Genomic DNA, 15165 nt, shown 5'->3' with positions numbered 1-15165 from the left:
AAAAATCTGAGTAAATATCCATGCAGAAAAACTGCATTAAAACACCTTTTCTCTCTCACAGGCATGCCGTAAGCCTGAGCTCATTACAAATAAAATCTTAGGACCCTAACAGTCCAAAGTTCTGCAAGAAAAGAAAAAAAAAAATAATAGCAAAGCAGTATTGTTTCTGACATATTTCCCCTTTGTTGTAGGATCCTGGCTAAAATTCTGCCTAAGATCATGTTTAATAACAAATCTCCATCCTTTCATCGTATCCCTGAACCATGGCAATCCTTACCACCCACTAATGAACCTAAACAAAAACTGTTGTATTGCTTGTGTCGGGGTCTCCAGAAAGGCTCCAGGAGTGCTGCACACTCATTCATTGTTTTGGCTGCACAGTCTCAACCCTGAAACAAGAAAGGATTAGCCCCATTGCACAGATGAGGGATACAAATACAAAGAGAGTGGAAAAAAGGCGTGCAGAACTTAGAAATCTTACTTTAGGTTTGCCAATGAAGACACAGGTGATTTTCATAAGGTTAAGGGGCTAAAATAGCCAACTATTTCTACTAAGCAGAGGTTCATCTTCCCCAGAGAATTAGAATTGCAAAGGACCTCCCAACTCCTTAAATTTAATCTTCTCTCATCAGCAATATCATATCAGCAGCATCAATATATGACATAGCCTTATTCACAAATTCCATGTGCTCTAACAACATCTTCACCCAGGTTCATTTCTCTGTACTTCCCTTAGTAATCAAGTTTTGAACTTGAAAATTTCAGCTTTACTCCTGACGAAGATACACTCATTTCTCTGGCCCTGTTGGGCCAGTTGTACAGAGAACAGCCGGCACCCCAGGCATAGCACGGGGCACAGAGGACCCAAACCCCTGCCGTTCACATGGGAGGACAGCGTGGTGGCTTTCTCACCCATGCAGACAGAGGTGAAAACCTAAAGCCCCCTTTGCTGTTTCAATAACACACTCGTTTCTTTTTCTGATTAGGGAGGCACAAGCTTTTGTAGAGAAGTTTGAAGGAGCTCTGGGAAAGGGGAAGGGCAAAAAGCTGTACGCGTATAAGATGATGATGGCAAAGGTAAGTCATGTCCAGGAAAAGCCTGGGTACCTGGCTATGCGTTCAGCCCATTTTTAGTAGAGTTTATTGACCTGTATTTGGCTAAAGAAAGACCAGGAAATCAGAATAAATCTTCCTGCCCACATTCAAAAATGCACTAGCCAGCTTCAAAACTATGACAATCACAGAAAGAACTGGGGAGAATTTACCCCTACCTGAATCTCACTGTGACCTCCCCTGAAATGAGGGTTTGTAGGACCAGGCAAAAACATGGCTTTCTGGTCACAATTTTCAAAACCTCCAATAGTGGAACGAGGTACCTCTGAAGAGGACAGTGGCCATGAGAAACTCTCCCACTGTCCCATGGACTCATGTAAAATTTCATCTTCCCAATTAACGAGACAACAAGGAGAATGTTGACTATGATGTAACACTGAAGTTGGTAGCCAAGTTGTAAGTTGTCATGGAGATTATGTAGAGAAGTGAAAAATGGAGCCAGGCCTGAGATGATCAAATCAATGAGAGTTTACCCAATTCAAGCTCAGTATTTTATCAAATTAAATTTTGTTTCAAATAGAGTTGGTTCTGCATCAATTCTTTCAATCTGGAGCTAAGTCTGGATTTTCCACCCCTATATGATATGGTAAACTCATAGCACTGCTGCAGTTTTCCAAAAGCCTGGAAATGTTAAAACTCACATAATGAATGTGAACACTTGTGGATGGGGGGTTTAGGATTGAACACAGTTTCTGAAATAGTCCCAAAGATCAGACCCAGGTCAGAGTGTTTGCTTTGGACTTTGCACCGACTCCTAGCAGTGCTACCAAGCCCTGACATTAGAAGGCCCTACAGCTTTCCTCTTCACTCCTCTCACAGCAGTATTGTCTTGTTTCAGAAATGGGTGAAATTTAAGAGAGACTTCGACAATTTTAAAACCCAGTGCATACCCTGGGAGATGAAGATAAAAGAAGTGGAGAGTAAGTGGAAGTTGCTGTGCTGTGGAAGCGAGACATTCTGTGAGATGGCTTTGCCTTCATTCCATCTCCCTGGTCCCCAGGCTCTGCTCACCCTGAGCACTGGTACCAACCCAGGAGCACACACCCCAGGCAGCTCCATCCATGGTGGGGACCACTGGGAGGGGGTTGAGCAACATGCTGGGGAGACCTATGGGTAAAGGGATCCAGGTCTTGCTGAGGATAGTTTAAGCCCCCCTAAACTCCTAACCACTCCTATCTCTTCTCGTTCAAGGTCACTTTGGCTCTTCAGTTGCTTCCTACTTCATATTTCTGCGGTGGATGTATGGAGTAAACCTTGTCCTTTTTGGGTTAATATTTGGACTGGTTATAATTCCAGAGGTAAGTGCTTAATCCTCTATTAAGAAATTTTGTCCCTGCTGCTGAACATGATCATGAGATGGATAGCACAAACAGGTGTCTTAGTGCTTTAGAAAAATTAAATGTATGAGGATGATTATTTACAAAGAACAATCTGCAATGCTGTTACTGACACAGGAGCAAAAGTTGGATTGAAATCAGGAGACCTAAAATGCCATCAAAGATTCTGCCCACCCAGTAGCTAAAGCAAGAGGTCTAAAAACCTAGCTTTTTACATCTTGAATAAAGTGAAAAAAATTATCTACAAATCCTCCTAGGTACAAGCTCAGGCATGTCAGAGCCTTAAGAAATGGACTGTGCTCTGAAACTGATTAAGAAACCCCCTGTCACAGTGTGGGATCTCTCCAGACATTTTCTTCACCTCTCTGCATTGCAAAAAAGATAGTACAGGTGATGAAGTAAGATGGGTTATTCCTTCATAGCTACCAAGGACCAGGGCCACCAGCTGTGATGCAGTCATCACTGGGTGTGTCAAGTCCAGTTCTGACAGTGAAGAGTTGCAAGAGCTTTGACAGACACAAGGATAAGGCAAGGGTGGAAAACCCAGGTTTCTAATGGACATTGCCAATGCCAGGACTTCTCCTTAGGCTCAGGAGCCCCTTTTGGGCCCTCTGAGGGACAGGGTGGTCATGAGGTGACAGCCATGGCAGAGCCCTGAAGGAGGAGCTATCGAGGGAAGGAACAGTTTCCCAAGCACTTTGCCAACTAACATTTGTTTGGTAAAAGTCCCTTCTCTGTACTTCTAATTCAGATGATCAGCAAGGAAGAATTTTATTTTTAGTTTTTCTATTTTGCACTGTTCTTGGAGAAAGAAAAGAATCCCATAGTCAACTTTATATGATGGTTTATTCAAGAATTTTTTTATGTACCCATTACAGTTCTGGCTAAATTACTCAGTGTAGTCTTTAAAGGCTGTACAATCTGCAGACAACGGCATCTGTTCAGTTCAATGCAGGTTTTTATGGAGTGAAAATGCAGCACAGAGTCTCTCCTGAGGACCATGCTTTTGTTCTCCTTAATGTGGTTGTTCACACTATCGAAAGTAAAAGCTCTGTTTCCTCCCAGGATGAAGAGACATAATCATTAACACTGAACAATACAAATGTATTTTGCTAGCAACTATGCATATGGTAGAAGACTGAACAGCTTTCATCTTTAAAGTATGCATACTGTTACTCATTGCCTACTGAGCTGTTACGATACAGAGAGTAGCTGGGCAATAAACATTTAATCATAAATTATTTTTAAAATAATTAGATAGCCCTAAAAAATAAGTGATAGATGATGTGGTAGGACCTTTCTAGGCTATGAATGCTAATGAGATATTTCGGTATGGGCACCAGTCAGAATCTGCTTGTAGATGTATTATTAACTCTCCAGAGCCCTTGATGTTCTCTGTCTGGACCACAATACCTTCTGGACTTGCTGCAACACCTGCTTTGCATGATGCCATCAGGAGAGGCTCTGTCATGACAACTGTTCTTTGCATTGTTTTGTTACACACTTTTTTGCCCAAACATAACTGCCCTTCACCTCACCTTGACATCATTTTTCAATTCAAGACTATATAATACAAAATATACCGTAAGCTCGACCCAATGCTCTTGACTTTTCTCAAAGGAGGAGTCCTGCATAAATAGATAAAGCTAATCCCTTTATTACATAAGGCCCATGAAGTTCAAGCAAAGAACTTTGTGCTAAACTAAGGGCGTTTTAACTGGGGCAGTTCATTGAGGGATATAGTTCCTTGGCAAAACAGTTCCCACGCAATGGATTACTAGGGAAGGGGAACTTCTCTGATTTTTGGGGTGAAACCAACTCTAAATATTTTCAACTGCTGCTCTGGTATTAAGAAATAAAGATATACTAAAATCAACTAATAGGAAAGCCAACTGAAAGCAAACCAAAAGGGACTCATTAAGGGGGAAAAAATTAAAAATAAGTTAAAATCCTGTAAAAAACCTGTACACATGCATCACTAGTATTAATGTTCACCAGGTCCTGATGGGAATGCCATATGGGAGCATGCCAAGGAAAACTGTACCCCGGGCTGAGCAAGCAACAGCTATGGATTTTTCAGTTCTTTGGGATTTTGAGGTAAGAGTGTTAATCGTAAGAGATCGGTTGAATACCTCCTAAGACCCTTCAGAAATGTGTGGTGCTACAGGGACAAATTTGTTCCAAGATAAACCATCAAAGCACCTACTTCTTCCAGAAGATGTAGACACCTACTGCCACAAAACCTTTGTGGATCTCCAGAGATCCCTGGCCAAAACAGCATGTGCACATGCAGGCATCTGCGTATGGATTTCAACTGCTTCCATATGCAAACACGCTGGCTGGTGTATGTCTCAACATGCATGTGTGTACACACAAAGACCCCCACACAGACATTTCCCAGTGTAGCAGAAACAAAACAGATGCATTTTATTCCAAAGGGATGTCACAGCCCAACAAAGCCAGCTAATGGATCTGTCTGCGGTCAACAAGGTGCAACAGGGCAAAGTAAAACCCACTGAGGCCAGTGGAGCTAAATAGTTCTACACTGAAGGAAGCCAAAGCAGGTTCAGAAACCCCACATACTTTTAACCACACAGTATTTTTATTCATGAAGCACAAGAAGCCAAAGTCAGCTTTTCCTATGGGGATTATCAGAAGCAAGTGACTATGCAAACTGCCCAGTGGTGAGCTTGCTGCAACTCAAAACATATTCACAGAGCTGAACTCAGGTAAAAAATAAATTAAAAGATCCTTTTTCATAGGAAATAACACCCAATAAATACATTTCTGCTATGTTGTAAATCTTCAGGGAACAATCTATAGAAATCTGTATGATCACCTCACATTCATAATTTAGAGTTTTGATCTGAAAAACACACAAAATTTTGTATGCATGAGAGTGTATAAAAGGCAGCTGGCACACAGGTGAAATGCAAGAGCTACCCTGAACCAGGTAGCATGGGGCCCAGCCCTTCTGTAATAAACCCCAACATAATTTCTGTAGCTAAAAAAAACCCAATAATTGATTTAATGTAAACCAGATTATTTAAATTAATTTATTAATCAGGCTTCAAATGCTGATGTGTCCAGGAACCTGACAGAGCCTGACCTTCATTCACCACCCATTTTCTGCTGAGGATCCTTTTAGTTCTTGCTCTCCCAGCACTTTCACTCGCTTGCCAGAATCTAAAATTCAGATGTGAATTATTGACACTTTGACTAACATTGCACTGAATGAAAAGCTCATTTGAGCACCACACCATAAAAATATAAGAAACAGAGTTTAAAGTCATTCATCCAGTAAAAAAGAAACAACCCCCAAAAAAAAACCCCAACAAAAACCACCAAACAAACCAAAAACCCAAACCCAAAACAAAACAAAAAAAAAAAACCACAAAACAAACCCAACAAAACCCCCAAAAGCAGCAGAAGAAAAACCACCTTACAGGACTGTCTGCTGAACTGCAGTTGCTGATTTTGTCCAGGGGACCACAAACTATGTACACATCAGTAAGGAAATTCACTCTTGATGAGACTACCGTTGCATGAAAGCCTGGCTACCATGACCTGCCAATCTCCTGCCAGTAGCTTGGTACATACATCTATATTCCCCTCCTATCACCAAGGGGGGCTTGATCCTGCAAAATCTTCTTGCCATATAGGTGCCCATCCAGTACTCATTCCTGTGCTGCTTGACACCAGGGAGCACTCATGCAAGCTTCAGAAGTTATCTCCAGCTATGGGGCAACAAGATAAACCTATGCACTTTGCAATCAGATGATGTCAAATCAAGCCCTTCACAGAGGCTTGCCCTTTGAAAATGGATAGATATCTACTCCAGTGTGCTCCACAGTAGTGGCACAATGGGGGAGTATATTTCAGAGCAGATATAAAACGAGAAGTCAATACTGAGATCCTGAAAAATACATTTCAGGAGAGAGGAGCCAGGGAAATGTATGCTTTGGCAGCAAGGAGGTCACATCATGGATTTCTAGAAGAGTAGAAAGGAATAAATCTCACTTGGACACCAGACACCGTGTCTTACAAATGGAGTTTAAAGAACACACTGGATGATGTGACCAGAGAATCTCATTTTTCAGTCCCGACCATTTGATGAATCAAAGAGTCAAAGGTTGGGGATTAGAACTTGAGGGAAAAAAACCAAAAAACAAACTTCACTAGGACCTTTGAGGAACATGATCTTTATATTTTAAGAGGCTTTTCTCATTACACATCCCCAGTACACACAGTATACAGAGCCCCAAGCAGCTGGGCTGCAGCGTGCCAGCCACAGGCTTGCTGCATTTCCCTGGGTGGCTCGGCAGCCCTGGAAGAATCATGTGCTAAGTCATCCTGCACCTTTAGCTCTGCACTTTGTGCAGGGCACACAAACAGCTGATGGGGCACACAATGACACCAACATTTTATATTAAGTTAGGAATGAAAAACCTAGCACTTAGGAGGAGCTTCATCTAACCAATTAAATGAACGTGGTCAAACACTGGAAGAAAGGCCCCGAAAGGTTGTGGAATCTCCATCCTTGGAGATTTTCAAAACTTAGCTGGACACAGCCTTTAATTTTGAAACTGGCCTTGCTTTGAGCAGGGGGTTTGACCAGGTGACCTCCAGAGATCCCTTCTCACATAAATTACTCAATGTCTCTAAAGAACATCTGTTACACAACCTCTGATACGAGCTTCAAGTTATATCTCTATCTCGGTCCTTCCAAAGGCTTGATCAGAGGGGAGCTTGCTCAGCTGTCACAGCCAGACTGACTAAGTGCACTTAATTCATGAGCTGAAAGACAACAGGCAAAAAGTAGAGAAATACAGCATGCAATGATATACATCAACCCAGATGAGACACAACAGAAAAATGGGGAGAGATCGCTAATGCAGATGAGGAGATTTGCACACTCGTTGAATGCCCAACAGTTCATACAGCAAAAAAGATAGCTACCTGAGGCAACATGGTTGATACTGTGTCTGAGCTCTGCTTTGCACAGGAAAGTAGTGCTTTGATTTTAGTCTTTAGTTATATTTGCTCTGCAGGTGGCAGCGAGTAAAAGGAACTAAATCTGCAGGGTACCAAGCATCAGCTGCCTCCTAGCTGAAAGGAAAAGTTTCATATCATGGCGGGAAACCCCTTTGCTACAGCATTTCTACAAGATCTGAGTGTTTGATACTACAGCCACAAAGAGCAATAAGAAGGTTTTTCTGGGAGGGATGAAACAGTGATGAATAAAAAATAGATTTTAGTTTTGAGCCACTATCCTCTGATAATGCTCTCCCTCTTCTTCCCTCTCTTAGGAGGATAAGCTCGTTGGAGGATAGCTCTCAAAGCTGTCAGGGCAACAAACAGCCAAGAATGAAACACTAAACATTTCTCCAAGTTGATGTTCCTTGGTTAAAATCCTCGGTTTTCACTGAGTACCTCTTCCCTGCAGAAGAAAATCAGCCCAGTTTACACAAAGGTTTACTTTTGCTTTTCCTCCAGGGCTACATCAAATACTCGGCGCTCTTTTATGGTTACTACAACAACCAGAGGACAATTGGCTGGTTAAAATACAGGCTACCGATGGCGTATTTCATGGTTGGGGTCAGCGTATTTGGCTACAGCCTGATGGTTGTTATAAGATCGTAAGTACAGTTGGCATTGGTCTCTCTGGAAAAACCTCCCAGATATGTCTCACAGCTGGGTTACCCTTCGTGGACATGACTCACAGCTCGGTTCAGCCCTGGCTGGATGGCTGGGGAAGCTTTGGGTGAAAGGGGCTGCGTGCCTGTTGCATTCAAGCACTCAGCCTCAGTGTCCACCACCCTGTCTCTGGTGGGCTGGATGGACACGGGCAGTCCCTTGCCTCAGCCACTTACAATTACTTTGAACCATTCCACCTCCTTCTCCAGCCCTCTTCTTCCTCTTCTCTGAATCACTGTAACCCTTCTTCCAACATCACTACAGGGCCTTCAAACAGATGGATCTTGTACACAAAGGAGGGTTTTACTTACAGTAAATTTCAAAGGCTCGTTTTCATATCCTTTAATTGTAAAAAATATAAATAAAAAATTCCTGGAAGCCAATGGGAGTCCCACAGATGGTGCAAAGGGTACAGAAAAAAAGCCAAACGCTACCAGACTGGTTTTGATGCATCCTCAAACTGATCAGTGGGATTTTAAAGCAAGGCTCCAATCTTCATGCCACAAGTGCGTTATCCCTCAGCACCAGTCAGGCCCCTGCAGCATCCCTCAGCACCTTTGCTGCTGAGACAAAGCCAAAAATAAAACCTCTGTCTCTCTCTAGAGGCCACACCATGTAAAAGTCACCCTTCCTTTGCAAGAATGAGTAAGACTGCGGATTTGTATCGCTATTGAAACAGGCCCTATTGCTGTGCAGCAGAAAGAGCCTCTTGAGCCTCTGGCTGGAGTGGGACACGGGGATTTGCTATACATTTGCCATGAAATTGGAGCTTCTGTTGTCCCACCTTCCTTGAGGGACTGGTGCTAGGAACTCTAGTGGGAGTTACAGAAGGATTTCAGGGATCAAATAATAGAGGAGGAATGGCAGAAGCCATATCTGCTCCTATACTGATTAACAAGAATAATCCTTTTTCTCTCCTGCATGGTTTGCTGCAAGCTCTTTGGCTCCAGCATTGTGCAGCTACTGAAAGCTCACTAAGACTTTGTGTTGCAGAGGGTGTAGTGGACAGCACCAGTGGCTTCTGGCTAAATTTACCTAAAGGTAGACATAGCCATATGCTGTACCCTAAGCCCCAGAAGCACTATAAATAGACTTTCTTCATGCACTAGCTGGTGGAAACAGTCTTTAACCTGTTCTAATCATCTACGATGGGTTTTTTCTACATTCCTGTTTTTTTTTTAATACAAGACCTGGATAGCCCTGAGAACCCCTTTTGACAGTTCAGCCCTCCTTAAACCTGGTTTAAGTCCCATGACACACAATAGACTGTCATACCCAAACCCCAAGAACAGTCACAGAACTCCTTCCTTACCCAACAGTATTCCAAAGCCACCAGAACTGCTTCTTACAAAGCTGAAAAACGTGTGGTGGCTCTGAAATACTCCCTGACCTTGCCACTACATGTGCCCTTGACAGGATGGCACGCAATGCCAATGAAAGTACAGCAGACGGGGATGATGACAACTTCATTTTCAGCTGGAAAATGTTCACCAGCTGGGACTACCTCATTGGCAACCCAGAGACTGCAGACAACAAGTTTGCATCCATCACCACCAGCTTCAAGGTAACCCTAACTAGCATTTCTCTCTGCTTCTGGGGATGCTCCCATGGCAGATGTGTACCTGTACAGCATCTCCCCATATGAACAGGATATGACGCTGAATCGCTCCAGCTCCTGTGCCACGGGTCACTTCAACAAGCTTTTTACAATTTTGAAAAAAATCTGGTTTACTTCAGAGCACAATTTGCCTGCCCTGGGATATGGCAGGCTGTTTGCCACGTGATGTCTTTCAGTCAAACATGGATGCCTGTGTGAAGCTTCGTTTGAGCTTAAGGCAAACTACAAAATTCAATATAGCCAGAACAGTGTGGGATCACCTTTCACAGGGTAGAAAATCATCTGATGTTGCCTTAGGCTCAGTGCTGCAAGATGCACACTCCAATTCTGTGAACACCCCTGGTTTTTTTCAGGAGTCTATTGTGGACGAACAAGAAAGCAACAAGGATGAGAACATCCACCTGAGAAGGTTCCTGCGGGTTTTGGCCAATGTCCTCATCATATGCTGCTTGTGTGGGAGTGGCTACCTCATTTATTTTGTGGTGAAACGCTCCCAGACATTTTCCAAAATGCAAAACGTCGGGTGGTACGAAAGAAACGAGGTAAGGAAACTTTGCTTCCAGTTTTCTGCTGTGATAATTTGCCTCAGACATCAGCATAATCATTGCCACAGCTTGAGGACAGCATCCAAAGCAGAGGAACTGCCTACCAGGGCCCAAAAGTCCCCTTCAATACCTTTGTAATTGTTTTAGCTGGGAAACACACTGGTCTCAGAGTTTCCAGGGCAAATTAACAGCTCTTGCAAAGAGGGGAAACTACTCTGACAATAAATCATAATAAAATTCAACAAGCTTTCAGCACCTACTTCACTGACCATTTCTTAAAGCATCTACCCCAAATTGTTTATTAATGCTTACAAATTCTGCTGTGCTATGTCCATGTTCAGACAAAGTTAAATTCAGATCTTTATCGCTCATCTTGAATCATGGGAATAAGATTTTTACAATTTGCAGAAAAAATTCAGTTAAAATCTTTCTGCATCTGTTGTTTTGGAATGAGAAGCAAAAATCTTGAAGTTCTTGCCACATGCACACAAAAAAATTGTTTCAACCTATAGAAAGGCTTAATTTCAATGTATACTACATTCTCATGTATTTATATATCAAAGCCAAATTAAATTAAAAGCCATGCATGTTCATAAATTCCCTCAGAAAACATTAGCAAGACAGCCCTTTCACACAAAATACTTTGATTTATTTCAGTGAACTTTTCCCAAAGAAAAAATCCTATTAAAAAAAAGAGTTTAATGTCTGAGACTTTCCTGGCCATAACTTGAGATCTGAATATATACAGTTCTGGGTCCTCTTCCCTCTCTGGGAAATGAAAGCAGACACATACAGGAAAAGAAAAGGAGAGAGAGAGAGAGAGAGAGAGAGAGAGAGAGAGAGAGAGAGAGAGACCTACAAGTCAGAGCCTGCCCACGGCTGTACAAGACACAGTCCTCTGCAGGCCAACAGGCTCTGTAGGGCTGTAAAAAAGATAGAGCCTGCAAGTCATGCCTGAAATAGCACTGACTTGCCAAAGACCACATGGACCACTGTGCAACACAGCATCTTGCACCACATAGAGGAACAAAACCATGACTAGGATGTATTTTCTTGAGCCGCAAAACTGAGCCCTTGATGTGTTTCCATTCAAATCCATAACTGCCTATTGCAAAAGCAAAGGTGCTGAGCGTGGAAAATAAACATAAGCATCGACTAATTATCTTTATGCACACGAGCCAAGCCTTGTGCTTCCCCTGAAACTAAAATAAGAGCCTCACAGCTGATGCAAGCAGTGCTGCGAGGGACTTGAGTCACCTAAATATTCATGAGCCTGGACTGACAAGGAACAAATTCTTCAGAGCTCATCCCATTGAGATAACAGCAAAAGTGCTCCTGCAAGAGCAGCTATGCAACCCAACCCTGAAGACTGACACTGTGCTTCCTTCACGCAAAGCAGAGCCAGGAGCTGAGCTCGCTTTCACTCTCTCACCTTTATAAATCCTGCAGAAAGCTCCAGACAGTTTCTGGCAGCTCCACTCTGCTCTAAGTAATATAGCCCTTGTTGTTACTAGCAGTAGTAATCTCATTTTCCTCCCGTGGCAGGTTGAAATTGTGATGTCCTTGCTGGGCATGTTTTGCCCTCCACTGTTTGAGACCATTGCTGCGCTAGAAAACTACCATCCCCGCATCGGGCTGAAATGGCAGCTGGGGCGGATCTTCGCGCTCTTCCTTGGGAACCTCTACACGTTCTTGTTGGCCTTGATGGATGATGTCAATGAAAAAGTAAGAGCTGAGCCAAAAAAGCCATGTTTACTAGCATCATCCAGAAGCGAGGGCAATCGCAGCCCATCCCTGCAGCCAGCGGAGATGATCACCCCTTTTGCAGCAGGCACTTTCCCCCCCTTCCTCCCTGATCCTCTCAAGGACTGGCTGCAGTGCTGTGGGGAGACCCACAGCCCAGAGGGCTTCCAGAGACTCTCCAGCTTCTCTTTACAGCCCTGAAAGAGTGTGGTTATTGTCTGCTATAATCATGGCATATTAGTATAATTCAATTTATTTTTTTTTTTGCCATCTGACACCGTTTGCAATGTCTATGAATGCAGACCCTGAGGATGTAGTTTGCAATCCTTTTTCCCTGCCCTCCCAGATTTAACGTTATCCCAGTAGCATGTTGCAGGCAGATAACTGCAAGAAAGGATAAACATCTAACTGATCCACAGTAAAATGCATGTCTTAAGCTGAGAAGAATTGGAGGAATCAGGGCGGTTTGGTCTGCCCTGAAAAGTGATGAAGTGAGGAAGGAGGACTGGGTGAAGGCTTTCTCTGCACACACTAGCCTTGCAGGAGGCTCCAGCTGCTAGGTCCCCAGAAATCACAGTGCCCCAAGCTGCTTTCAATCTAGAGGGGCTGCATCGCTCCTGGCAAAAGGGGTGTGCTATTTCTCTTTCCAGTACCAGCACTGCAACTCTTGTATGCAAATGCTTCTATAATGGGTGATAACTGGTCAGGAGGAGGGGGAAACCAAATGCCTGGTGTCTCTCCAAATGCATACTCTGGGGCCGCCATTTCCTGACATTTTTGGCTGGAAGGTCTCTTTGTTGCAGCTGGCAGAAGAGGACGTGGTGAAGAACATCACACGCTGGACACTGCTTAGCCACCACAACTCCTCTGCAGGGAATGACAGCGCCGTCACCCCACCACCCCTCGATCCTGCAGACGTGCCCAGGGGACCCTGCTGGGAGACGACCGTCGGCATCGTAAGAAATTTGTTATGTAGCCTCCAGATTAGTTTGGGGCGAGGTTTGCTGTTGTAATTGATGTTTTTAGGATTTCCAAGCTTGAAGTTTTCCTTGCCAGGGGCATCTTATTTCCTGACTCTCACAACAGCAGCACCAAGGCAGCAGAAATCTTTGGCCACAGTTCTCAAGCTGTGACAGTGAAATCCCCAGCAGGACGCACCCAGGGTATACACAATTCTGTGGCCCTTTCGTGAAGGTCACAAAAGGCCAGATAGTCAGATAGTCTACAGCCATGCCTGCATCATCTTTTGCTTCAGATCATGAATGTGCCATTGAAGGAACCTGTCTTCTCTACTACTTCAGAGCACGTGGGTAAAACCTGACCAGAGGACATGTCCCAAGGGAACTCCTGATGCATCACAACCACTAACACATCATGAAGGCATGGGACAAAAGCAGAATTAGGCAAAAATAACCTTCCTGAAAGGCTCACAGGGTGCCCTTAAAGTCCAGGGTTTTGCCCCTTGAGCCCATTGTGTAACCTTCACACTTTAGGCAACTCTCTTCATTCACCAAGAAGTTCTTCAGCCAGACTATGCACAACTTAAAAAATAAAATCAACTGTTTATTGGCTGATATAGATTGCTAGGTCTTAACCAAGCATTACTGTGTAGACCCAACGGGTCTTCACCAGCCCAGCAGTATTCAGTCAAGTGGAGACAGACCAGTTACTGTCACTCCCCAGAAGGGGCTGATCCTCAGTGCAACTGAGCTGTCATCCTCCAAATCCTTGAGGTTTTTCCCCTCAGACTTTTAAACCCTTTTTTTGTGTTTTTCCTTTTGAATTCTTGGGACACCAGCTATCCCCATCCATCCCACAGGTCTTACTTCTACCTACAATTTTACCTCTCTTGTGTTGCACATCTCCCCTCTCTACAATTCCCCACAGCCCTTGTTTACAACTGAGTAACTTCCTTGGGAGTCCACGGGAAGATTACAGAGCCAAGCCACAGCAGAGCTATGCATAAACAAAATTACCCTCAGTGCATGTATGTTTTATACCAGCACTGCTGCAGCATTAACATTCTACTTACATTTTGTGTGCTGCCACAATATACAGCACAGTCAGTAACACTAGCAGCAGCTATCAGTGCCAACGGCTCTAACAGAGCTCCTGGTTCCCAAGCAGAGAGTTGAAGCTTAGGCACCACCACCTATCTGAACACAAGGAGGGAGTTTGCTTATGACATGCCTTTCTGAGGGTTACTGTCACGTAAAGACAAATGGCCTAATAAAAAAATACCATCTCTAACGTGCTACTGAAATTATAGGAACTAAATGGTTTTTTCTTGTTTTAAATTGCAGGAGTTTGTACGGCTCACTGTATCCGATATCCTGGTGACCTACATAACCATCCTAGTGGGAGATTTCATCCGAGCTTGCTTCGTCAGATTTGTGAATTACTGTTGGTGCTGGGACCTAGAGGCTGGATTTGTAAGTCAGTGTCCTATAGCTGAGAAAATAGAAGTCATTTAAGGCCAGATGCTAGAAACAGATTGGTTTGGAATTATTCCGGTGGTCCTCTGGTCTTGTCTGATAATTTAATTGGTGTAGGTGGTCCCTGCATCACCTCTCTGGATCAGTCAGTTTCATCCTGGAAAGAACCCTACAAAAATGCAGTTCTCTCCCACCTCAGGACTTTAAAACATGAAGTTGAATGTTAAAACTCCCAAATTTAATCTGATCAGTGAGTCATAATGTCCCCAAATATTTGTGTCCTTTTATACCTTTTCTTAAAGCCCCAGACCTTCCTGCTCATTGCCCACCCCTCAGGCAGTAGCACACTTTACTCACAGCATCATCTTCTGATCGATGCTGGACGCTGATGTTACTTCTGCTGCAGTGGAGCAAGGAACAGTTCCTTCCTCTCTCCTGCATGTGTAACAGAACAGCTCTACACTCTTTAGTATTCATAAAGGCTACACTACCAAAGCAGCCAGCACTGGAGCTGCTGCCCAAATACAGAACAAAATAATGAAGAAAAAAGTCCATTGTTTCACATAAGATTTCAGAGCTTGAAGGAACCCCCAACAGCCAAACAGCATGCAACTGCTGTGATCAGAGGAGAAAGATCACGGGGAATTCTTAATTTACAAGGTCTCCATTGTACAAAT

At 43.6% G+C, this 15165-nt stretch overlaps 1 protein-coding gene across 1 annotated transcript in view; it reads left to right on the top strand.

Moving 5' to 3' along the window:
- TMC2 (transmembrane channel like 2) overlaps window positions 1-15165 on the top strand; it is a gene marked incomplete at both ends in the record, with an annotated part of 32988 nt that overhangs the window by 4511 nt on the left and 13312 nt on the right. Inside the window, 10 exons of the mRNA XM_084260653.1 lie at window positions 987-1077; window positions 1952-2033; window positions 2305-2411; window positions 4449-4547; window positions 7947-8089; window positions 9564-9711; window positions 10119-10307; window positions 11856-12035; window positions 12857-13009; window positions 14357-14485. Coding sequence (XP_084116779.1) covers window positions 987-1077; window positions 1952-2033; window positions 2305-2411; window positions 4449-4547; window positions 7947-8089; window positions 9564-9711; window positions 10119-10307; window positions 11856-12035; window positions 12857-13009; window positions 14357-14485 — 1321 coding nt within the window. The remainder of the gene's footprint in view (window positions 1-986; window positions 1078-1951; window positions 2034-2304; window positions 2412-4448; window positions 4548-7946; window positions 8090-9563; window positions 9712-10118; window positions 10308-11855; window positions 12036-12856; window positions 13010-14356; window positions 14486-15165) is intronic.

This window comes from Gallinula chloropus (genome assembly GCF_964237585.1).
Source record: "Gallinula chloropus genome assembly, chromosome: 2".
Classification (NCBI taxonomy): domain Eukaryota; kingdom Metazoa; phylum Chordata; class Aves; order Gruiformes; family Rallidae; genus Gallinula; species Gallinula chloropus.
Note: the sequence above shows the minus strand (reverse complement) of the source record. Positions and strands in the feature narration are given on the sequence as shown.